We start from the raw sequence: 26,509 nt of genomic DNA on the forward strand, positions 1-26,509 counted from the left end.
ATTAGACTACGCATTGAAAATTGAAGATTAAAGATTAAAGATTGAGCTTTGGCCAATCAAAATAAAAGGAGTTAAAATTTGCTTGTTTTGATTGGTCAAATTTCAATCTTTAATCTTCAATCTCAATTTTCAATGCGTAGTCTGATACGGGTTTAAGCCATAAAAATTGACCAATTACAGTCAAATGTGAAGAGAATATTCGACTGTGATTGATCAATTCTTATGACTTATGACTTATAATACGACTAATAGCTTATTGTAGAAAGTCTATTAAGGTTGGTTTATGCAGGCCTTAATCGCTAACTTATACCAGAATCTATAAAGCGTTGTCTACAATGCAGTTGTTACGATGTTACGACTCTGCGACGGATCAATCAAAGAAGAAAAAAATCATATATTTTCTTCTTTGATTGGTCCGTCGCAACGTCATAACATCGTAACGACTGTATTGTAGACGACGCTTAAGAAATTGATCAATCATTATCGATTATAGAAGAATAATCGACTATGATTGATTAATTTCTTACAGATTACAGCATAAGTTAGCGGTTACGGCCTGCATAAATCAACCTTAAGGGTTGGTTTATAATAGCCGTTACCGTAAGAAATTCACCAATCATAGTCAACTATTCTTCTATAAATCGACCCTGATTGGCCAATTTCTTACGGCAACGGCTATTATAAACCAACTTTTACGATAAATGCGGAACACTCACGAAGTCCGTGGGAACACTTCTCCGTTTAGTTCATATATGTAATACTCCTATATTGCTAACGGCAATGGAGAGCTGCCGAAAACATCACGGTGCAGACGATCGTTTCTCACTTCCACAATTCGTGTACTTTCGCAATGCGAATGCGCGTGTTCCCAACCTATATTTCATTACCACGTTTATTGTGTCCGACCAGTTCGACGCAGTGTTGCTAGATGGGTCGCTTTTTTCGCGCATGCGCAACAGTAGAGGCATTTAATACAGTGCCGTATAGTAATACATATGTATAGGTGGGAAATCTTGGCAAACTGTTGCTGCAAAGGTTAAATGTAAGCTATATTTCAAAACATTCCTTTCGAGAAAAATTTTACTCAAAATAGTATAGTATACGTTACGTGTATTATATATTTCAAGTAAAATTTTTTTCTAAAGGAACGTTTTAGAATCTAATCTTAATAGTGTAAATTATTTTGTACATCAATTATTTAATTTTTTTATAATTATTTTTGGGCACGTGCATGTAAATCTTATTAATGTCTAAATAACTAATATTTTTTCTTTTTAAGAAGCTTTTTTTTATTATTATTGAAAGACAGGCTCTAGTAGTACCCTTTTCCGTATGGTTATAATACTTTACTGAGGCTGAGTTTTATGCGCATGTGCAAAAAAAGCGACCCATCCATGATGTAAGAAACAAGGTGAAACAACGCGCATCGTCGGCGGCTCGATGCGCGGTAAGAGGCGTGGCTCGATGTGGTGAGCCAATGAAATTTGGGTCCAAATATATCCGCGCAATTTGAATACGAAACAATTATATGTAGTCACACGTACTTAAATTGTAGATGTTGTTAAAAAAAATAAATATAAAAATGTAAAAATACTTGAAATTTATTATCTTTAACACAAATTACTGTTTCAATAAACACTGTTGTTATAAACATGAAATACAACAATTTAGCCATAGACATAAGCTCATTCTTATAATTTTCCAAATTTCTTCTAATCCAAGTTTAAAAAATTTGAAATAACAATTATCACAATTTTCATTAATGTACAAAGTCTCAACTTTATCTTCACGTTCTTCCTTTTTTAATAGCTTTGAATTTCTCCGATTCACCGATTATTTCCAATTCACGTATAAATACAAGTATAAATACGTCTCAGTACCGGAGCCGTAGCCATATTGAATCTTAAAATTTGGACCCACTTCTGATTGGTCTAGAGTATGGTCTACTGCGCATCTGGTTACTTGTTTCACCTTTCTTCTTACATCATGGACCCATCTAGCAACACTGGTTCGACGTATTCATCAGTAGCTTTATATATTTCTGTATTCAGTGTTCAGTAGTGAATATTTAAAAAAGGAAATAATGCCGCGATCTTGTTATTTGTGTAAAAGAAAAACCACGGAGGATGAAAAGATTACTTTACATAAGTAAGTTTAATGACTAATAATGAAAGTACATACGTATCTGATTGTTTACAATAGTTAATAAGAATTAAATTATTCTTTTTAGATTTCCGAAAACACCCGAAATACGAAAAAAATGGATCGACGCTTGCGGATTCCATGAAAAAGATGTCCAAAATTTATAATATAAAGTAATATTAATACTCTATAATTAGGATTGTGCAAAATTTTGTACTTTTAATATATATAGTATGTTGTGTTTTATAAATAATAAAAACATGTTCAAGTTATAAACACGCTTATATTTATTTCCATTCATATTTTAACGTATTTTATGTATTTTTGAAATTAATTGTAACTGTATTTATTAATAATTAATAATATATGCACCAGTAATTCACAATTAGAAAACTCACATTTAATTTATTTTTTATGTAAGTGTAAAAGTTAAAGAAATTACTAAGAAATCAAATGTGACTTTAATAATTATAGATTTTAGATATGGTATTTCTTTTAATTGTACTTTATAATATCTAACCTCTACAATACACGTATGCCATGAGTGCACGCGCATACGTTCCCACGCATGCGCATTGCGAAAGTACACGATTTGTGGGAGCGAGAAGTCGATTTTCTATCTCACTCTCTTGGCACACCCCCCACTCTCAAAAAGAGGCTGCGTTAGCAATATAGGAGTATTACATATATGGTTTAGTTACATAACTGCCAACTTGTAGAAAAAAAATCAGCGCGTAAAAAATAAACGTCGGGTTTACCCTTTTTTATGAAATCAACCGTTTGTTTTCTGTTCCTGAACTCCCTAAATTAGTGTGCACTTAAAATGAAATAGATATATATTTGAAAGTTAGTGAAAGCAAGAAGGAACGTTCCAGTGCAATCTGGTGCAGGAATAGAAAACAAGCCTCAAGTCTTTTGTTGACGTTCTTGATGTAAGTTAAGTTAGGTTGTGTCGAACATGTACCATGGTAGTTTTGGCGGTATCTTGTCAATCTTGAAATTACATCAACAAGTTACACGTATATAGTTTTCCTACAGTTAGTATGTTCAATAGATTATACAGACAACAAAATTAGTACGAGAAGGATTTAAAAAAACATTTTGAGGATAGATAGGTATTTACAGGAATCTGTAGAAATGATGGTCAAATTGGAAAAGATAATAAGCTGTTCCTCGGAACACCCACAGTATCCTGCCGCCAATCTTCTCCAACGCAATTCAGAGAATTGGAAAGCTACGTGGCGATGCAGCAAACCAGGAGAAATGTTAGCACACGTCATCTTTCAGCTCGCTGAACCTTCTTACATTACTGGAGTCGATATTGGCAATTATCAGAGTTGTGTTGTGATTGTTACTGGCTCTACATCAATGGAACCTGACAACTGGATAGTTATCATTAACCACAAATTTATGACCAATAATGAAGCTGCAGATAATAAGTTTAAGGATCAAGTTCAATTATTTACTAAAAGAGAATTAAATCCAGATATTTTGAAGATGAAATTTGATCGTATCAAAGTTACTTGTATGCAATCGGCTAATTTAAAAGTATTGTTTGGATTATCATACATTATTTTAAGATCAGATCCCATAATTGACTTAGGCTTGGATGCATTTGGTAAATTTAAATTGAAACAACCTCATGTCGTAAAAACACCCATGGAAATGATGAAAGAAAAGAACCTTAACAGAACTGAAAATATAAAGACAGATTATAAGAAAGAATTGTATGAGCAAATAAAAAAGGATTCAATGGAGAATTTTATTAAATCTCAACAGGAACAAAAAAGTGTCAAGAGGCCATTATTAGAAAAATTAGAAGCTGGAGAGGCTGATCAAGTTTTTGGGAAACATGATAAGACTCAATCACAATGTCCAAAAGATAAAGAAAAGATGTTTTATAAAAGTCCTAAAAATATTCAAAATGTATCAGAGGAAAAAGTAGTGAGAACTCCTTTTGGAGACATTGTACCTTCACGAAAGACTGATACTAATCAGAATGATATCAAAAATGCTACTCAAGGTCCTTCAAATTCTAAAAAACGCTCTTTGATTAAATTGGAAGATTCGCCAAATGCAAAACTTGGTGAAAGAAAGAAACAGAGATGTTCGGAATGTTGTACTGATTCACAGGATCAACTATGTGCAACATGTCAACGATTGGTGCAACCTAAAGACATCAAAAATGCTTCTTTGAAAGTAAGCGACAACGTTCCTGTAAAACTCAAAAAACCATTCAAACAATTGTTCAGCAACGTTACATTCTCTCTTAGTGGATACGTTAATCCACAGAGAGATGAAATTAGAAGAAAGGCTCTTAATATGGGTGCCAGATACATTCCTGATCCAAATACAACTAATAATAAATGCACTCATTTGATATGTGCTTTTAAAAATACACCGAAATACCAACAATTCAAAAATCATACAAAAATTGTCTCTCATACTTTCATTGAGGAATGTTTTGATAAAAAGAAGAGGTATACACACACACGTATATGTAAAGCCTAATATATTGCTTTTAGTAGAGTGACATATAATTATAATATTATATATAATTATATATAATTATAATATATATATTATATATATATATATATATATATATATATATATATGTATGTATGTATGTATGTATGTATGTATGTATATGTATGTCATCTATAAAAAGTTTCTCATAAATTATATATTTTATAGATTTCCATGGAGGCGATATGCTTTAGATCAGAAGGACAAATTGCAACCTGAGAGCGAAGAAGAAATTGATGGTGATTACACGGAAACTGTATATGACATGGACACTGATGCCGATTCAGATTATTAATATTTCAGTTGAATTATATTATTAGAATTGTATTGCTCAGGGTCTTTAATTTCTCTAATATTTGTATATTATGATAACTGTTATAATTGACATTTTTTTAAATTCTTAATATCATTTTTATGTATATATATAAATTGTACCCCTCACATTTGTACCCCTCACATTTGATGCAACAAGTTGGATATGTGTACGATTAAAGCTATATTTTTGTAATACTATGAAATTGAATATATCTAAATATTAAAATTATTTTGTGAGTCATGTGTAATATCTTAAAATTATATTAAGAAAATTGCAAATTCAAAGACAAAATTTTATTAGTAACAGATAATAAAAAATATTTCTAACTTAATAAATTCTTTTCAACGCTTATAATTAAATGTCTAGATGTTGAATTTATAAAAATTTATTTAAAAAATGTTTTGCTATAGCAGAGAGGAACCTGAGAGCGGCCACGGCGGCCTTTTTCCAGTAACGCTTGAAAACTCCCGTATACTAGCGACGCACATCCATTTAGGCCGGAATGGGAACTACATGTCACATCCATTTGCAACTTGCTGTTAAAAACAGTGCCGTGAAGGTGGATGTGGGTTGTTGTCTTTGCTAACATCCATTTTCCCGTCGATAAATCATTTGACGTTATGCGTGTCCGTGCTAAGACGTTCTTTTCTGGTTAGATAAAGACGGACAATCTTTGTTCGTTCTCTGTTTACATCACCAGTCAGAGAGAGAAAGCATCGCGGTGGCAAACACGGAGCAAGCGGCGATGTTATCCTTATGGATACCCTCCTCTCCACTTCCCTCAAACCGATCTCATTTTCCGTGCTACGTCCTAGCCGTAAAATGCAGAAAGAGGATTTCGGACGATTTTTGGGCAGGGACGTAAAGAGGCCAGAAAGCGCCTCTTTTATAAATTTTTTTTTTTTGTTATAATGGAATATGCGCGCATATATGATTGAATTAAAAATGATAATACGCGCGTGTTTAATATTGTATAATAAATAATAATGTAATAAAGATTAATATGGAATATATATATGAATATCTGAGTATTATTTTTATTTTCTTACAAGTGAAAATTATAGATCTGATTTCAATAGAACCTTTCTACAGTTTTTACGAAATGTCACATAAAGATTAATCAAAATTTTGCAAAAAGAAATTAATCAAAAATTATATAATAATACGATATGAGGTATCGAAGCATTGGTTGATAGAGTAACGGATTTTAATAAAAATTTCTCGAATTAATCTTTTGCTAACGATAAATCTGATGCGTGTCGGCGTGCAACATCCACAACAGGACTAGTTATAAGTTAATATAAATATTATATAAAGGGAAATGTCTTTCTATTCAAGGACATGTATTAAAAAGTGAACAATTATATATATTTTATTAGACAATATTTATTAAAATTTATTGTTTCCATTAATATTAAAAATAGATCCCCTCTTCTACATTCCGCGTCTGGATCCACTTCTCCGTCCTCTTCTTCCTTCTCCTCTCCTAATTGAAGATTTACTAAGCGCACCAATATATCCGGAACTATATTGTATAAAACATTGCCTTTTTGAGAAAATTGAATGAAGAATTTCTTCGTATCCCGACGTATCTGTTCAGCCTCATCGATGACGCAAAGGGCTAATTCCAAGATCTGTGCCTTCACGCATATCATTTCTCTTATTATCAGATTTGACAACATAAGAATTTATGTCTTACGCACGTTCATATCATCTCGAAGTCTATAAAAATAATCAATATAATAAAAATCAATGTAATATAATTATCAATATTAATCCTAAAATATTGATTTTAAATGCTAAAAATTTATGCATAAAAGTTAATTTACTTGCCGTAGATGTATTTCGACCATAGTTCCATCTCATTATAGTAGCGAGATTATTTAATCCGATCAGTATATATTTGATCGGATCCCAGGATGCGGCGATCGCTCCAATGTGATGATCTAAAGTTGCAAAGATTATTCGCAAAATTTAGAGTTCATCATCATCATTTTGTTGAGTGCGAGTGAACCTGCAGCCTGTACGTTTTCCGAGATACTGGCATATATCCAATACCAGCGAACTGTAAATAATCGCGCATTCGTTAATTGCAATATTTAATAATCGAGTAAGTTCAAGTTCTTGCAATTTTTAATATTCAAATACATACACAAATTTTACGAGCAAGCCTTCCCCAGTAACCATTTCATATTCGAGTGCGCCATTCACAAACTTCGCCTTGGCGTAGTTCATAGCACTCTCTAAGGCTTCTTCGCCATTATCCTGAGCATCGAGGTTTCCTTAGCTCGAGAAATTCGCATCGCGCATTCGAGCTTCTCGAGATTGATGCGTTCGTCAATTTAACTTTAATATCTGGAGTCGAAAACGCAATTTTCTGTTTCTTTCTTTTACCTTGCATCTCTCGTAGTGTATTTCTACGCTTTAAATTCTTGTAAATGAACACGTTCAAGTAAATTAACTCTTTGATGGCGTGTTCAATTATATGTAAAGCAATTTGGAGAGCGTAGTACTTGACATATCTGACACTTTGTTCGTTTCTTTATTTACAAAATGACGCTTCTCGACGATGTTCAATAATAATTCCTTTATCAACTTGTCAGGTTGATTCGCTAACTGCAATTAAAATAAAATTCTCTCAGTGCAATGTTTTCATTCCAGTTGCATTTAATTAACACACAATAATCGCACTGACATGATATAGCGTTAAGTGCATCTGTGACAAAAGAAATATAAGCGTTCTCTTCCGCGCTAATAAAACATCTTATTACTAATGTCAAGATCTCTTTCAATATGTCATGATTGTTAGAATACCTGTATAAGAAAATTTGTTTTTAATTAATAATTTTCCTACAAGTTTCGAATTATTTTTTGAATTAATTTCACCACTTTGAAAACTTACCTTAGAAATGGTTTTTCGACGTCCTTGCTAGTTTGTTTTTTCTTTAATAACATTCTGCAAATATCTCGCGCTAAAAGAAGATCGTCTTTCTTGTGCAGACCTAATTCTATCTTCATTAACACGTCCAGATTATCGAATTATATTGAAGTTTGCCTGAGTTATTATCGTTATTATCATTAATGCAATTCTGTTATCTATATAATATTGGCGATGTATCTGGATACTTCATGGAGAATTTTTCCCATAATATCTTAACGTATAACATTCATTAAAATATATTTTAAATTGGTTTTTGAAACACTAAATGCTGGAGGAAAAAATATTTTTCAAAATTGCTTTCTGTTCTTTAAAACTTCAACATTTTTCTCAGCCAGCGTAATTGCCTGACTTAAACATCATCAAATTTTTGTGAGCAGTTTGAAAGGGTAGAACAAAAAATAAATTTTCTTCTTCAATATCTGTTAAAAGGTGTTATCAATGGTATACTTTCAAAACAAAATCGAGTTTTTGGTATCGTTATATTCAGTAGATTATCCCGGATTCATTGGATTCTCTAATGATGTTATAACGCAATCGTGGAGCGCTCCAGTAACGATTGTAATACGAGAGGCGTTCAACAAATCTTTAATGTTATAACAGACGGATTTTGATGTTATAACAGAACACATTTAAGAGAATGAAAACATCTATTTCTCAATATAAATTTTCTCCCATTAAGTCCCAGATTGACTTAAACGATAATCGTAAATGTTATATATTATAATATTACTTAAAAATAACTTTTTGTTACTTTTGTAAACTAATTAATTTTAGACATACAATGTTTTGCAAGTATACCATGTTATGCTAGAAGAATGCTATAAATGATGACTATTTAAGTATTGTATGCTCTTATTCTTACAGACAATTAATGAGTCAACTTCTTATTAGTAAAATAAGTAGTCTCAGGAGTTTATGTTACTTTTTCTTCTCTATCTCCTGTGTACTTTTATATAAAGTTGATTAGAGACTGTGAAAATTGAAAAAGCAGCAGATAACCCGTTTTCTATATTTCAATTACTGAATTTATTTACCTGTAGCAATTCGCTGTTTAATTCTTTATTCTTGTGCAATATTACTATCAGCAGAGTCAAAGCTGGGCTTTGATCATCGGCTTTAACTCCTTGAGCAATTTGATCAAACGATTCGCACGAGCAACATCTATTTGACGAGACGATTGTTTGTTATTATTCGTATCGAGATAGATCTCCTTGCACACCGTGGTAACGTTATTAAAAAAAACTGAAAAAAATTGTCACCAGTAAAAATATGCATTTTTCTAACTTCTTTCTTTTGTTAAAATTACTTACAATATTTATATACAATTTTTTTATATCTATGTTTTTAAATGCTTTCTAAAGATGCATAGACAAGAGTTGCTGAAGAAATTTTATACTTGTAAAAGTAATAAAAATTAATTTATGAAGATTCCAGACCTAAAACAGAAAGTGTCAAAAACACGTATTAACAAAAAGATTATATAAATTTATATAAATTTATTAGATATTATCCCAGACAACACGCCTTATAATATGCGTGTTGTTTAAGATTAAGAAAAAAAATGTTTGTATTTACTTTACGGTGTACATGGCTTATATGGGATTAGCAGAGTACCAAGTTGTACGAAACCTCGGCCTCTGGTATTTTTCAAACGGGCACAGTGTACAAGAGCGATTTCCTGGAACTGCGACGGATCTTGGACGAAGTAGCTACAGGTGATCTTGCGCCGATTTGCAGTTTTGACCAGGCAAGTGACGGCGACAAGAATTACTTATTATCTCAAACAGGACACATATTATGGAATTATTTTGAATGAATTCTGATCGGAATTATTCCGTTTTTCCTAGAAAACAATAAAAATTTAGGGAATAATTGAATAATTCCGATCGGAATTTATTCTGAACAATTTCGTCATACGTACCCAGGTCCGCTGTATTCGAGCTCAGCGATAATTCTCTGAACGGAAACCAAAGTAAAAGTCCATTACACCACACTACGCTGATCATCGTAGATGATCATCGAAATTTGTAGCATCGCGGCTGATTCCGTAAGTCAATTACGCACAACCACATGAATACGCGCATCAATTCACATGGTTATTTTACTCAGGGTGTGCTTGTATATTTTGAAATTATATTTACAATTTTTTAACGTGTACTTTACGTGTAATTTACACAAACCTTTTTCATATTAGCGAATACAAAAATGTTAATTATTGTAAATTGGATAATACAAAACACAAAACAGAAAAAGTAATAATAAAGTTTTAAAACATTGTTAATATATCTGACTTTAGGATATAAAAATAATATATATATATATATATATATATATATATATATATATATACTAAAACCTTTAATCAGGAGGCGCGGTCGCGTCTCGCGGTATTTTTTTTTTTTTTTTTTTCATCACCAGCATCAGCGTCATCATAAACTTTCAAACAAGTGCAAAAGTGCATACGTGGTTCAGCCAAAGTAACTTAAGCTTAGAAACAATATGCAGACTAACTGCACATTTTATTATGTTAAGGCCTCCAAGACATCAGTTTTTATGCACGGAATTACAACTGTCCGAGCATTCGATTGTTGATTGGACTTCCTTTTGCCGAGAAGTAAGTATAATAAATATATAAATGCTTTGAATATCTTATGACATATGTACTTATAAAAATATACAAATAATAGTTTGCATCTATTGGGCCAAAAATAACTCAACTACACTTGGAGGACCAAATACAATAGTTGAAATAGATGAGGCCAAAATTGGCAAAAGGAAATACAACCGTGGTCGAATAATCGAAGACAAGTGGATCTTCGGTGGATACGAACGAAATACAAAAAAGGTATTTCTCGTACCAGTTCCAAATCGGACGGAAGAAACTCTTTTGCAAGTGATAAAAGAATGGATCCTACCTGGAACGACCATAATGTCAGATTGTTGGAAGTCGTACAACTGTTTAAGTAGTACGGGTTCCAATAAGGCTTCCAACATCTGACAGTGAATCATTCAATGAATTTTATCGATCCAGATACTGGTAAATATAAGCATTTTCAATATTCACATTAAAATTAACATTATTAATTTTTAATCATTTTGTATATTCAGGAGCACACACTCAACATATTGAACGGTTTTGGAGAGAAGTCAGAGCAAATATCCCACGATATGGAATACGCGAGGCACATTTAGTGGGATATTTGGCAGAATTTCTCTTTAAACGCGTTCATACATATGAAGAGCGATTATCGAGTTTCTTCCGTGTGATTGCGAAATTGTATTCACCGAAGACTTATCACGGCGAAGCAGATGTCTTGAAGGCTGCAATATAATTTGAAGCAATATTTATTAACATATATTTTTGCACTAGTTTGAAAGTTACATAACTTCTTAACTCTTTTTTTATGTTTATTTTTTTCATAAGATGTTCGATAACAACGAAATAAAAGACTATTTTTATTAATGTTTAAAATATTGTTGCACCGTGGACATTCTATTTTACTAATTAATAAATTGTGATCTGTTAAATAATTTAGCAATGAAATAAAAGATTGCTTTTATTAATGTTTAAAATATTGTTTTTTCCTAACCCAACAACCCACCCGTATTGTGAATTCAGTGAAAAATAAATATATTTATTAATTATCGTGCAGAAAGTAAATACTTGACTGGGGGAAGGGGCTTCGCCCCTCCCCCCTTTATTTCTTCTAACCCAACCCATCCCGAGTCTAAGTTTTAAATCCAAATTGTTTTGCGTGAAAGTTGAAAATTTCAACTACCACGCTAAACAATTTTGATTTAAAACTTAGACACAGGATAGATTGGGTTAGAAAAAATAAAGGGGGGAGAAGCGAAATCTCTCCCCCTTTCAAGCATATACTTTCCGTACAATAATTTAATAAATACATTCATTTTTCACTGAAATCATTTATTTTGCTTTACATACATTTCAAATTTGCACACTTTTCATGTATATATATGCCCACGGCGCATGCTCAAGTCGCTACATCTCGTCGATATGATAGGAATCCTAACCTGAATATTCGTCAACTTTAATAATTGATATCTCGGTTCGCGGGGCAGAGCGACACTTTTTTCTGCCAGATTCGTTCGTTTTATGTAAAAACGCGTCGAATGAACCTAATTTCATCAAAATCGGTGAGGTAGTAGGTATTCTTCAGTATTACCTAATTCTGCTTTATGCAGAATTGTGCAAGATTTACACTGCATTTGACGTACGAAACTGTGGTATTGCGAGTCATATACGAATCGGAAATCCAAAAACTGACATAACGATTGAGGCTATATCTATATTATGGCAAAAGGTAGCAATAGATTTAAACGTTAAAAACGTCTCATTAGTGGCCTACTTTAGGTCAGGATATAGGTTAATGCATAGGTCTAGTCGCATGGTGTAACTAGATCAATGTTATTTTGATGTCAACGTTATATAGACTAAATTTTTCAACACAACATTAAAATTATTATTTAAACATTTATTTTCATTTTTTCAATAATATTTTATTTTATGCAACATCAATTTATTGTGCATGGCATCATATTTTCGTCATATTTAAATATTTTCATGACGCTATTATGACAAACAATAGTTTTCAGTTTTGACGATGTATTGATATCACTTTGAGTAAGTAGTTTTTACTTGTTTATCATTTGTTCAGACCCTGACAACAACGGGTCTATTTGCTGCTAGTATATTGCTTGTATCAAAATATGTCTTGCTATCAGAATTGATAACAACTGATTGTGAGTCGTGACAAATTGATGTCATCACAATACAACTTTGAATAGCAAGCAGCTTGTCAACAAATAAATTACCTGTTTGAAATTGTCATCAAAATTTGTAGTATCATTATATTATTACAATAATTATAGAACCATACAATATTGCCATATTGCCAATAACGCAAAATAACTTTTATGCTGTTATCTTGCCGTTAAACTGTTGACAATATATATATATATATATATATATATATATATATATATATATATATATATATATATATATTAGAGTCGTTCTTATTTTGGATATTTTCAAATTTTTATGCTTCCAGGGGTTTAAACGTTTCCAAATTAATAAAAAAAAATTCCCTAAAAATTTGAGCTCTTTATATCAACTCTAAGAGAGTCCGCATGACAGCCTAAGTTTCTTATGGAAATAACATGTAAAAAAACTTCTTTCATTCTTCGAAATTTAATATGTCTTTTATGAATGATCCTAATATTATGAGAAGTAGATATTTTTGTAGAGAATTTAACGCTCTACAGAAAAGGTCTTATGATTTTTTGGTAAGTCTACTGGTTTAAAAGTTATTCAAGGTTAAAGTTCAATTAAAATGAAATCAATGTTTTCAAGTATATTTACAAAATAAATAGTTCTACCATAAAATATATTGCATATTTCTTGAAGGTTACAAATTTCATGTATTTCCATTATCTTAAAACTTTGTTATTATACATAAGAAACAAAAATTATTTGTTGATATTGTGACCAATACATATTTTTTATAAATAAAAAAAAGCTGAAAATCCATTTATACCAAAAAATAGAAAATTTTAAAGAAGGGAAAATAATATAAAAGTGTTTTGTTTTAAGCTTTGATGAACTTTATGAACCTATTTTCATGTTTTCAACAATTGAACTTTTTGAGTATCAGAATAATTTTGATTATATTCTGATAATAATTGGACTATAAACTGTTGTTGCTCTGGTTTTTACTTAATATATCATGATAATCTTCAATTAATTTAATTGCACGCGTCGCTATGTCATTAATAACCTTTAAATTTTTAACCAACATTAAACCCTCGTTAAAACATTCGTTTTCATTCCATTCTGATGGACTTATGTTCAAAAAATCTCTACTTATTTGAAACTGTTCAACAAACTGGAGTGACTTCGATGATATAAATGAAGCAGCCTCAAAAAACTTAGACTGTCATGCGGACTATCTTAGAGTTGATATTAAGAGCTCAAATTTTTAGGGAATTTTTTTTGTTAATTTGGAAGTGTTTAAACCCCTGGGAGCATAAAAATTCGAAAATATCCAAAATAAAAACCATCCTAATATGTATATATATATATTATATATATATATATATATATATATATGTATACGTATATGTATATATATACATACATACATACATATACATTGTTGTCTGCATCTTGCTTTAATTAGAAATTGTTGAAGATAAATGTATGACAAGCTGCCAACGTCATAGGCATAGATTTTATTGAGACACACTGTTATCTGGGTAGTTTTTAATTTTGACTGAAAACATTGGCTTTTCAGTGTCTGTTTAAATTTATTTTTTTTTCGTTGTATAGAGACTAAATTAAGACGTAATATGTTATAACATTTCTTTAGTGCAAAAATGTATAAAAAAGACAACATCCAACGAAGTATTTTGCAAATTATTTAATTTCTTTTTAAATAAAGCATTTATTGAAATGGTATTTTAAATGGTACATTTTGCCGCGATAAGCGAGTGATAAAAGCAAATAGAAATAAACTAAAAAGAATGTAAACAAATATTTATATACAATATTAATTAACAAATTAGAGAAGAAGAGAAATAAATTAGATAGTTAGATAATTCATACAATAAATTAGACAAATAAATTGTTAGATAATTTTCAATTTAAAGAATAAATTATATTAAAGAGTGACATGAGAGTCGCATATATACAATTGACTAAAAAAGCCAATATTACATTATAGTATCCGTCTCTTTTCTACAGATAAAACAGAAATCATATTCAGTGAATTGCAAGAATGTAATAAAAATTTATTTAAGGACCCCTATTGCCATTATCCTTCAGACCATGTTCTGCTCTACGAACGATCTTGTGAATCGTCTATAAGCGATAAGAAGTTTGCCGCGGCATTCTTTGTATGCGATGAATACCAGGACAGATAATATTCCCGTAAAATTGGTTTTTCATTATTACTTTATTATGCTTTCGCTCAACAGCTTTAGACTTTGGAACTCAAATTCTATTAAACTCTCATTGCAAAGAATTTGCTTATATCTCAAGAAATAATACGTATTATTATATTAAGGAATCGAAGAATGTTAAAAAATCCTTGTTAAAAATTACACATACCTAATAATACACAATTAAAGTATTATAATTGAAGAATTTCTTAACAAGTTTACTTTTAGTAAAGGTTGTGGCGCCAAACCATTCTATGTCAGTAACATCGTGAATAACTTTGTTCAGCCAAGAATAAACGAAAATGGAAAATATAAATATAAATAGTTAGTAAAATTTCTTATTAGTAAAAGAACAAACAAGTTCAGATTTTTTATTTTCTTTTTTAATGAGTTTTCAGAGTATTAATCATGGTCTGAAATTTTCTTTGTAAGTTTACGACTGCACAGAATATTCCAGCAATATTGTAGCGATAACGTTAAAAAATTTCAGTAATATTTCAGAAATACTAAAAATATTGCTGGAAATATTATTATATCTGAAGAAAAATTACCATATAAAAGAAATATAAAATGGGGTTTTTATAAAAAACAATTTGTAAAATTTTGTAAATAAAAAGTGAACAGGTTATCGCTTTATATTTTAAATAATATTTTAAATAATCTTTACCTTTATTCCTATTACATTTATATAACTTATCTATATAGCACCAAAATTTTTAGATATCTTAGAAATATTTTAACTGAAAGAAAAACATTTTGTAATAGTTGTGAAATATGTCTATAACATTTTTAAAATGTTTCTGTGAAAATGTTTAATGTTGCAAATTTTAAAATGTTGCAAATTAAACTGTCCGAAATTCTCTCACTCAGGTATGACACATGGTATAGTGAAGATATATGAAAAATCAATATGAAAAATAAATAACATATTTAGAAACTCTTTTGGTACTGTGCAATGTGTCATACTTGAGAGCACGAATTTCAGATAGTTTGATTTGTCAATGTTAAACCCTTTCCATTTTTAAATTATTATATACTCGATATTTTGATGCTAGGATTTTTGTCACGAAATGATCTCAAAAGTCTGCTATTAACGGATGTCACGTAAAGTCTGGGACACTTTGCTCGAGTAATTAAATTTTCAGGAAACAAAAATTTTTCACTTTAAATCGTTCACTATGCGTGCGTATGCAGGGCGGATTCCGATAGTACACGGGATCGATAGCACACCACCACTCACAGCGGCCGATGCCTAGAGTTTTTCCGTTGGTTGAGTTAGATAAGTTAAGATGATTGGTTGGAGAGTTATCGCAACGTGCATTATTGGATTCCGACCACGTATGCACGCACGCACGCACGGACGGTGAACAATTTGAAGTGAGGAATTTTTGTTTCTTAAAAATTTAATTACTTGAACTTGTTTGTTCTTTGTAGATAACTCTTTAGTTATATTATAAGGTGAATGTCCCAATTAATGAACAAGTAAATTATGAAATTTATGGATGAGATTTAAATAGATAAAACTTGGTTTTTAATTAAAACTGTTTTTATTCTTGGAAAACTAGATTATTTTATCAACAGAAATTTTTGCTAATAATTTTATAATGCTATACATATTCAATAAATAACAAATATATTGCTACATGCAAATGTATCTATTAGTGACCGTTCGATTTTGCTTTGTTCTAATTAATAAACTATGTTTGTCCCCATTAGTGAACTTCAAGCAAAGTGTCAGTATTTACAGGTTAAAATGAATAAATTTGCGACTTTTATGCCAAAATTGATTTGGGCATAAGAAAAATGCAATTCTCGATAAGAACAAATAATTTTGTGAAAGCAAATAAAAAACCACATTATTTTAAGTTATTTTATCTAGTCGGTCACTATTTTGACACGTACGTTTTTCGGTACATGTTAGTGACCCCACGATTATTTTATTTACAATTAGCCTTGCACTACATTTGTATTACCTGTTAATTCCTTCTATGTCCAAATAATATAAGTGATCACTATTTCTTATCAATTACGTGATTTAAATATATATAGTACATTGGCTGACGCAAGTTTGTCATGAATTTAGCGTACCTTACAAGCCAATGGCCGATACACGTCCCATTTGCTTGGAATAACAACGCGTGCCACTTTTAATATGATTAAAATAGTAAAATAAAAATAAAAACTTATAAACATGTATATAAACATGTACTATTTTGATATTAGAAGATTAATAAGTTAATATTGGCGATTTGTATTGCAGAATTTTTTTGTGATTTAAATAAATATACGTACCTGGTCACTAACTAAGACATGGTTACTAATTGGGACATTCACCTTAATTAAAATGAATAGAAATAATTGTTTTATCCAATTTCTCCAAGATAATTTCCTTGTTGAATAATATTTTGTATAGTTATCGAGATATCGCAATATATATATTTACAAATTTGCAACGTATCAATGTCAATAATTTATTTGTAGAATTATTTATTTTGTTACAATGTCACTTAGTATCATGCTTTAGAACTCAAATTTTATTATATTCTCTTTCCAAAAAATTTGTATGAGAAATATTGAATTGGAACAAAAGATAGTAGCAACACATATGTGGTTGAATAATCTATTTACAAATAATTATTGCTTTTACATTTCACTTAAAAAATGTTTTGGTTTAATCCAAAATACATATTAAGTAATCAAAAATTGTAAGAAGCACTTATAGAACTACAATCAATTAAAAATATGTTTAAAATGCTTCTTTATTTCAAATATTAAATAAGTAAAATGTACTGCTTTTAAAACTTATTAAAAAAACTAATTTAAAAATGTTTATTTATGTTTGTCAATAAAATAAGCATTTTTGTATATATATAAATAAGGCTTTTTAATTATAAAATTTTGTAAATCTAAAATTTTGTAACAACAAATTCTTCTAAAAATCTTATAAAATAATAGATTGTAGCCTATGAAAGAAATTTGACTATGTTGTTGAAAAATACACAATTAAAAAAAAAGAAATTTTTTAACATTGAATTCCAAGATGCTGAAATGATTAATTATTGAGTACATTTTTAAAGTATAATATGAAGAAAATACATTCACTGACTTATGATTCTCATGTAAATAATGATTTAAATCTGTTAAGTATTTAAAAACAAAATATTTGATTAACATAGTGTTTGAATAAAATTGTTTGAATAAAATTTATGTCTTTTGAATTTTTCTTAACATTTTAATTTTGACTAAAAATGACTTATATATCGTTTGTCATACACAAGATCGATTCAATTAGGGGCGTTTGGGAAGTTGTGAGCCGGGTTTTGTTTTTGAACGATAACTACCACAAAATTGATATTTTACGCATCTGAAAGATTGGATCCTCTAGTACACCTCGAAAGGCAACTACTGGCTTAAGAAATTCATTGAAAGGCATAACGGTTGTAGAATTTTGATATGCTTGAAAAAAATGTATTTTTAGAATTTTCAAAACTTTGGGGAAGTTGTGAGCCACGACTTAAAAAGGAAGATAATGACATATTTTAGTGATTATTCTTTATTTAAGTTGTAGAAAAAAGAAAATTAAGATAATTCTGATAAAAAAATAAAGTCTGTATAAACTGATTAGTTTGATTTGCAATGAATACAGGTATAATAGCTGGTTTTTAAATTGGCACATTTTAAGTTCACAGCTCGATCGCATTTATGCAATGTATGGAATTGTTTTTGTTCAATTTCTTCGGCATAGCACCTTTGCAGATGATGCAAAATTCTTCTGAAACAAAATCGCCCAATTTTTCATTCGAAGCGGTTGAAGAATCTACGTTTGCCTCATTAGTTTCGAAATGTAGCGAATCAATTTGCACCTATCGATGTTATATGTTCGACCAACGGACCGCACCGCTTTCTTCTCAATCGTCACCTCTTTGATGGCAGTCACTACGGCATTAATATCGATTGCTGACTTACTAGATTCACTTGTATACTTATGACGCGGCATAATAACTATCTACAATTAAACGAAACAAATCACGAAAACTAATAAATTCACTATAAAATTGCATGAAACATCCAAATTATGCATGAATATTGCAAAATACGTATGAAAGATGCCAACTTAAGTTGAAAAAAATGGCAAATTTAGGCGAATTTAACTCTCCGTGAAAAAAATTAAATAATTTTTATATTCTAAAAAGGTAGTGGCTCACAACTCTCCAAAAGTGGTGGCTCACAATTCCACTTCACCAGCTCACAATTAAATGCTATATTATCAAAATGGCCGCATAGTAATTAACACATCGAATGTTCATGCAAAATTTCAGTTGTGCATCGAAATGGTAGTTCACCAGTAATAATTTTGTAATATATTTATTTTTGCAATCAGTTTGAAAAAGTAAGTAAGATCATAAATACAAATGGTCGAAAAAGCTTTTTGAAGAAAATTAAAAATCAAAATTTGGAGAGACACTTAGATTGTTGATGCGACGAGTGCTAGTCAAAAAGTAAGATCGCATGGAGAGAGAAACATTTTACCGTAGTTGGAACGTGTTAAAATTTCAAATATGGCTGACTTTGAGTGTTGGCTCATAACTGCCCATGGCTAATAACTCCTTAAACTTCCCTATACAATTAAATTAATTATAATAATAATTTTTGTCTAATACACTCTTGTTCAGTTATATTTGTACATCAAACGAGATGTTCAAACAATTTGCAATGTATTTAGAAATCTACATCAATTTTATTCATAAAATAGTTTGGGATTAAAGCTAAGTCACGCGCGCGTGCGCTAGAAATTTGAATCTCGATAAATCTTTCTATAAAGTAAGAAGTAATTGAAACTGCAATAGTCGGATTAAAGGGTTGTCATGAAATGAATAAAATCGACAGAGTGTGTATTTATTCGCGTTTCATTCGTGAAGCAGAGAAGGAACGACAGAGTGGGTGTTCCTCTTTCGCGACTCAGCGTCTGTGGCGTATATCCTTTGCTTAGAATAAACAAGTGCAAAATGCGATATATAAGTAAGATAAATTCGTTTCCGTCTATCGAGATGCGTACATTCCTTCCGACTTTGTGCGGAACGTAATACGTCAAGAGATGGCGCGAGACTTCACTCTCAAAGCTTACGCTTGTTTTTGCTAGAATCGATGCGATTTGAATATTATGCTTCTGTCAACCCGACAAGCCTTGGTGTATTTGAAAGGTGTCTCACACAAAGAATCTTGATAATCATTAAGAAGACGGCTGGCGAATGGCTGTAGTGTAAAGAATGAGTAAAAGCGCATTTTTTCACTAGGGAATAGTTTAAATTCAACTTCAATCTTGTCATCTTCAATACTATTCTCGAAATCTAGTCTAGGCAAATTTAGCTCTCTGTGAAAAAAATTAAATAATTTTTATATTCTAAAAATTGTTAAGTTACAAATGTATATAAATTTTGGATTTGGTAAAGTCTTTTTTAAAACAAAATGTTTTTATCTTTATTGTTTTATTTCATTAAAAACATGTAATAATAATGCGAATATGCTATACGTTTAGTGAAACTTGAGATATTTCCAGTAAAAACAAGTAAACTGTTAAGTAAATTATTAATTATGGCTCCTCGCTGTATGATAATTTATAATCGTTATTTTATGTTGGTTAATACGAAAATAATTAGGATAGACAATCAGTATGTATTATAACTAATTTTGAAATATTTGTATTCATTAATTATATCGATTTCTTCACTTCTAACATTTTGATTTTTTTCAAATGCGTTTCTTCACTCACTAATAAATTAAAATTCTTTTTTGACATTTTTTTGTAGTAAAACATTAAAATATGAGAAGAGAGAGAGAGAGAGAGAGAGAGAGAGAGAGAGAGAGAGAGAGAGAGAAAGAGAGAGAAAGAGAGCTGCGTTATACAAAAACTAAATGCTAATATCTTTAAAAAAATATTAAAATTATATTAAAATAAAGCAAATGGATTATTGATTAAAAAATTAATAACTGGAAGAAACTTTGGTAGTTACGAAATATTTTATATTTATCGATGATACTAACTTCTTTATTTCTATCATTTAGTTTGTTTTCTCAAATATACAATATATTCTGAGATTTATTAGAGGAATTACAAAAGGCATATAATTTAAGCCATTTTTTAAATTGAATTTCGCATTTGGTGCAGCTTTAGATGTAAACCAAAGAAATTGTATACTCTATATTTTAATCATCTATTATAACATATTAAACTTTTTAGTAATAACAAATTAATTTGTTACAATCTTTTCTGTAATATGCTTCAAAAGATGTGATTTAGAAAACCGGTCGTCTAATGCGTACCTATGCTTCCTTAAATCGTATTGTTTTTGAAAATGTCAAATTTATTAATTAAAGTGATTAAAAATATAAGGACATTTTAATTAATTAATATTTATTTTATTAATAATTTATCAAGAAAACGAATAAATATTCAATAATTAGCAAATAACAATAATGAAAATGTAAGAACACCAAAATAGAATTAGCTTGAATTTAATTTTGTAACTGACATATTCTTCATCACAGCAAACTTATATTAGTATCATTTCTTTATAATAAAATTTGTGATAGTACAAATTAGAAAACTTGATAGAGTTTATAATAATATAAATTTAATTTTTATAATAATTGTGATTATGTAAATACAATAAATGTAAAACATTCTATACTAAACTTTCTTTTATGAAATTATTTTAAAATATTAAACAATTCAAAACAAAATTGTATGATTATAATACATTATTATCAGCTGCATAAATTGATGAGCTGTGTAAATTGAAAAATTTACATCAAATGTACATTTTCAAAAAAGCTAAGCACCAAACAAAATAAAATTTGTTACATTTTTGTCTTTATTACTTTTTTTCTTGTTACTAAATGTTACGTATATGAAGTAAAAATCTAAACTATTGAATAATAGGTATGCTTTAGAAGATATAAATTCAGCAACTTTTTTTCTAATTTTCTAGCGTTACGTAGAAATATAAGAAGCCTTTACATTTTCTTTAAATTATATTATTTTGTACAACAAATGCTCGGCCTAATATTTAACTTTTTATTCTTTTAATACACACTACCGTTTAAAAGTTTAAACACACTTAACGTTTTATAAAAGATTTCGTAAAAGTGTTAAAAAATTTTTGAAAAGATTTATAGGAATCATTTGTTATAACAAACATTTTTTTTCTCATTTTTCACGTAAACTTTTTAGTTATGAAATTAAGAAGCAGTTTCAATTTTTGTAATTTGGAAACGAAATATTATAGAGACAAAACTAAAAAAAATTAAAGCTCTATCATTTTTTTTAAAAAGTATTTTTGGAAATTTTTCTAGGATTTTGTTTTACCAAAGTATTTAATTTTCCTTGAGATGTAAGAAATTCTCAAGCGTACTGAAACTTTTAAAAGGTAGTCATAAAATAATAACTTTTAATAATAAGAACAGAATTATGTTTTACAATCTTTTCTACATCTTTAAAATCCATGTTTCGATTATTCAACTAAAACAGCAAAAGCAATTATTTTTGCTTAAAAATTTATAAAAATTTTATTGTAACAATGTTATGCATTTCAATTTAATTTTCATTAAACTTTTAACATGTCAATAATATAATAAATTAATATAAATATTATGATAATTGTAGAAAATACTAATTGCTTAAAGAATCTTGTAATTCATAATTTGAATATCATAGAAAAAGTAACTGTGAAAAAATGTATAATTACCATATGTAAACTCTGAGTACATGTTAATTAAATTTTTCTAATTTACTCTAATGTTAAATTAATGTACGATAAGTTGGAGACAAAATTCTACTTTCCTCATGATAATCCACTTAGGGTTTTACGAACACTATAATTTTCTGTCCTTCTATTCAAATTAATGGTCATATATCCAAGAACAGTCCGCAGATATTGCAATGTCTTAAATAACTATCTTTCGCGCAATGCGTAAGCAAAATGCAATAAACATTTTCTCAGTTACTTAGACATATTTTTGCTAAGGTTTTATGAACATACCATTCAGTAAGTACTCGGTCGGTTTTCATGAAAATGTAATCGTGATTAAAAAATAATAAGTTGCCACTGTTATGAGATTTACATTTGTCTTGGTCGCGTTGTTTCTTAAGTGTGTCACGTAAAATCGGACTGTGATTTGTAGGAATTGATATTTCATGCCGATATCAAGATCAGAACAGGACAATATTTTGAAATAAAACTGAATAACTAGAAACTCAACATATAATTATAGATTATCTGATTTTTAATTAACAGGCAAAATTTAGAGAGGAGAGTTATTTTAAAGGAACTACTTTTAAAAAGTGTGCATTTAATAATTTATTTACATAAAAATAATAAACATAAAATAACAATAAACGTAAGAAACATTGATATATAGTATATAATAAATAAATCAAAATTTGAATAAACGGAATATATAAATAAATTTAGTAATCAGAAGTACACATCTTTTTGATCATTTAACTAATTTAATTTAAAAGAAAATATTTTCAAAGATTAAATTGACTATTTATTAAATGAAAAAGGCCAGTTATAGTAATAGAGGCCCGCAAAATTAAGAATGTTAAAAATTGTTCAAAAATTATAAATAATTTCTTATATAATTTTATGCGCTAAACATGAACATAGTCTCTGAAATTATTTGTCACGTAGATTTTTAAGAAGAATTGGATAAAATGGTCTAAAAACGACGATTTTAGCTATATTTATAAAAATATACAAAAATAGCATTTGTTAAGTGGCCTTATATTTTAGTAAATAAATAAGATTTAGTTATATTATCTCAAATTTAAATTTAGGGATTTGTCATATTGGATATGCCATTTTGTATTTCGTTTCGAAAGATTTAAAATCAGCGACCTTCAAAATGCTTTCAAATATATTCAGTTTACTTGTAGTTTCTTCAATCTGTTAAAGGTATACTTTTATGCTTTCAAAAGTTTATAACTTGTAACTGGTATTTCGGTGAGAGAAATCACATATTAGTAAATAAAAATTGATTTTGAAGAGAAAGTATAGTACTGTATAAGGTTAAAATATTGGAAAAAAATCGTTACTTTTGAGACATTTTAATTTATTTATTTCAAGAAATTGGTAAGTAATTTCTGCGGCCAGATTCGGGTTCAGCATAGAAAATTGCGTAGGAAACAATTTATAATTCTCAAGCAACAAAACTTAACAGATCTGTGTAATTATTCGTTGCAAAGATAAATTTTTATATTAAAAAATAATTTAAAAATAATAATAGTTGTTAAAGTTATTATTCTTAAAAGAATAATTATTAAAACATTTAACAAATAAATTCTACAATTCTCTTTTAAGATAAGTTCTGATCGTATATGACATAATCTCCAATATTTTGTAATTTCTTTCATATTACATATGTTTCGCGATAATAGAAATGTAAGAAATTTGTTATTTAAATGTTTCAATATATTTTATGTTATAATTTTGTTATTTACGTAGAAAAAAATTCTATATTTGTTTAAAACATTTTTGCAATTTTAGATTAAATTCTTAAGCAAATCCTGAAATCTGCAAAATGTACTAGTACAGTTTATAGTATTTCATAATGTTAATTTTATTTGTTGCAAACATAAATATATTTTGTTCATTTATCTACATAAAAAAAATGTATATACTAGATCAAGTAAAAAACATTTTGTTTATTGTATATAAAATAAATTTTTTTTGACTGAAACTATTAATTAGATATGCAAACAACTAAATATTAACAATAAAATATCAACAACTTATAATTAATTGTTTTTTTTCTTTCTTTTATCGAAGCACATATATATATTCAAAGAACCATAATAAAATCTCTAATGATTATTAAGGCCATTCTACATAAAACACAGAAGCATTAAAAGAATTATTAATGCTTTTGACTGTGCCGCGTTTACGACATGTGACCCGCGTTAAGTGTGCATTACTTGTCCTTTAATATTTAACAAACAGCAAAGATGAAATGATTCCATAAGCATTGCGAATCTTAAAAGTGGAATGCGCTCTAAATAGCCTTCATGGCTTCGTTAGAGTTCTGTCAATGTAGACTATATTTTTAAAAAAATATTTAATTCCGATTAATTAGCTACGCGATAACTAATTTATTACGTAATTAATTATTTAAATAAAAATTGAATAGAGATACAAAAGGCAGATTTATATATGCTTAGTTCACGTTTACAAATGTTTATATGGCTAAATATTTATTATCTTTTATGTTACATTTTTAAAAACAGATACATTTTAGCTAACCAAATTAGCTGACACAATTTGTTAGAAATTACTAAAACTATTGACATTTAACTTTTATATGTAAAATGTTCATTATTGTCTGAGTTAAGATTAATAAAAAATTGCAAATTATTAAATGGCACGGTTAAAGAACAAGTATCGATTCTTTTTAATATTTAATTAAATATAATTTTTGTATAAAAAACAATTTATAAATAATCGTAATCTTTGCTAAATATATACAATACAAGTAGATATGCAAACGCGTTGAAAAATGTGCAGCAGTTTTTCTTTAAAAAAATTCTTAACAATAGGCAAACATTTACGAGTTTTAGACTAGAATACTTTCTCAAACATCTATAAATTTTATATAATAGATCTAAATACTTATAGTAATTACAATTGTGTACAAGATATATATATATATATATATATATATATATATATATATATATATATATATATACGATGTGCACTTAATTCATATTTTATGAGTCTAAATGATGCAATACTTTATCTGAAAAATTGCTAATATCTAAAGCCGGAACTCAACTTTTCAACGCCTAAAACACAAGAAAAATGCAGTTCAAAATAACAAAGAAATTTTCTTTCACGACATACAATGTAATAAAAAATGATATTAATTAGCAATATTCATCAACAAATTAAGATTAATTTAGTGGAAACATATACTCATATGTAGTCATAGAAAATAATTTTATTTATGCATATATGTATATATATGTATGTACGTTCACTAAGAATACAAACAAGCTCATCTAACTTTGCTAATTAATGTAATAGTATGTAGACAATTTTATAACATAATATTGTATTATTTAAGAAAAATCTATTGAAACAAATGTTTCCTATTTATCAATCCAATAATTTTTTAAATTTTGTACAAAAATATGTCTCTACTTATTCGAAAAATTTAACAGAAACCTTGAATACAACAAATGCAAAAAATCTGATTGATTATTGGTGATGCTACTTAACTTAATTATATATTATTATTTTTGATGGAAACCATATGTATAAGAGATTTTTATTTGTCTGACAGAAATCTGTAAATTCTGCGATTTTATAGCGGCATTTTTTCTTCTACGAAAAATCGTAAGACAAATATTCCGACAAATATTTGCCATGCCTCTTCATTATGACAATCTAGTCGTTCATTTTTGATGCGGCTCGACTTTGTGGGACAAAAGGTAGGTTGACAGAAAACCTGCGTGGTCCCATCGGCAATGCAGATCCACATTCGGTCTGCATTCTCGAGGCTTCTGGCGCCATACCACAGTAAGCGCACATTTGGCATCCTGCGACTCTCAATAGCAT

General features: G+C 28.9%; 2 protein-coding genes across 6 annotated transcripts; one reads left to right on the forward strand and one right to left on the reverse strand.

Moving 5' to 3' along the window:
- The first annotated feature begins 2,829 nt into the window (after window positions 1-2,829).
- LOC105198303 (DNA repair protein XRCC1) lies at window positions 2,830-5,215 on the forward strand. Of its 4 annotated transcripts, none has more exons than XM_039455939.1 (3): window positions 2,830-3,179; window positions 3,254-4,622; window positions 4,840-5,215. In XM_039455939.1, exons 2-3 carry the CDS (start codon window positions 3,280-3,282, stop codon window positions 4,964-4,966), a joined length of 1,470 nt encoding a protein of 489 aa, XP_039311873.1. In that variant the 5' UTR covers window positions 2,830-3,179; window positions 3,254-3,279; the 3' UTR covers window positions 4,967-5,215. The 4 variants fall into 4 exon arrangements, with proteins under 4 accessions (XP_039311873.1, XP_039311872.1, XP_039311871.1 ...); XM_039455938.1 differs by having other exon boundaries at window positions 3,268-4,622; XM_039455937.1 differs by having other exon boundaries at window positions 2,830-3,074; window positions 3,268-4,622.
- A 2,015-nt stretch (window positions 5,216-7,230) lies between these two features.
- LOC120359265 lies at window positions 7,231-8,010 on the reverse strand. Of its 2 annotated transcripts, XM_039456131.1 has the most exons (3): window positions 7,890-8,010; window positions 7,683-7,801; window positions 7,231-7,603 (listed from the first exon to the last, which is right to left on the reverse strand). In XM_039456131.1, the coding sequence occupies exons 1-3, from the start codon at window positions 8,003-8,005 to the stop codon at window positions 7,587-7,589; spliced, it is 252 nt and encodes an 83-aa protein (XP_039312065.1). In that variant the 5' UTR covers window positions 8,006-8,010; the 3' UTR covers window positions 7,231-7,586. The 2 variants fall into 2 exon arrangements, with proteins under 2 accessions (XP_039312065.1, XP_039312064.1); XM_039456130.1 differs by having other exon boundaries at window positions 7,231-7,801.
- Window positions 8,011-26,509: the final 18,499 nt, after the last annotated feature.

The sequence above is a fragment of the Solenopsis invicta genome, chromosome 12 (genome assembly GCF_016802725.1).
Source record: "Solenopsis invicta isolate M01_SB chromosome 12, UNIL_Sinv_3.0, whole genome shotgun sequence".
Lineage (NCBI taxonomy): Eukaryota > Metazoa > Arthropoda > Insecta > Hymenoptera > Formicidae > Solenopsis > Solenopsis invicta.

What these genes read in the sequence shown, in the direction of transcription:
- LOC105198303 (XM_039455939.1), top strand. Translation starts at nt 3,280, where the DNA reads ATGATGGTCAAATTGGAAAAGATAATAAGCTGTTCCTCGGAACACCCA. An exon ending in TGTTTTGATAAAAAGAAGAG is followed by an intron (nt 4,623 to 4,839) that starts GTATACACACAC and finishes TATATTTTATAG; the next exon opens with ATTTCCATGGAGGCGATATG.
- LOC120359265 (XM_039456130.1), bottom strand. Translation starts at nt 8,005, where the DNA reads ATGAAGATAGAATTAGGTCTGCACAAGAAAGACGATCTTCTTTTAGCG. An exon ending in GTCGAAAAACCATTTCTAAG is followed by an intron (nt 7,802 to 7,889) that starts GTAAGTTTTCAA and finishes TTTCTTATACAG; the next exon opens with GTATTCTAACAATCATGACA.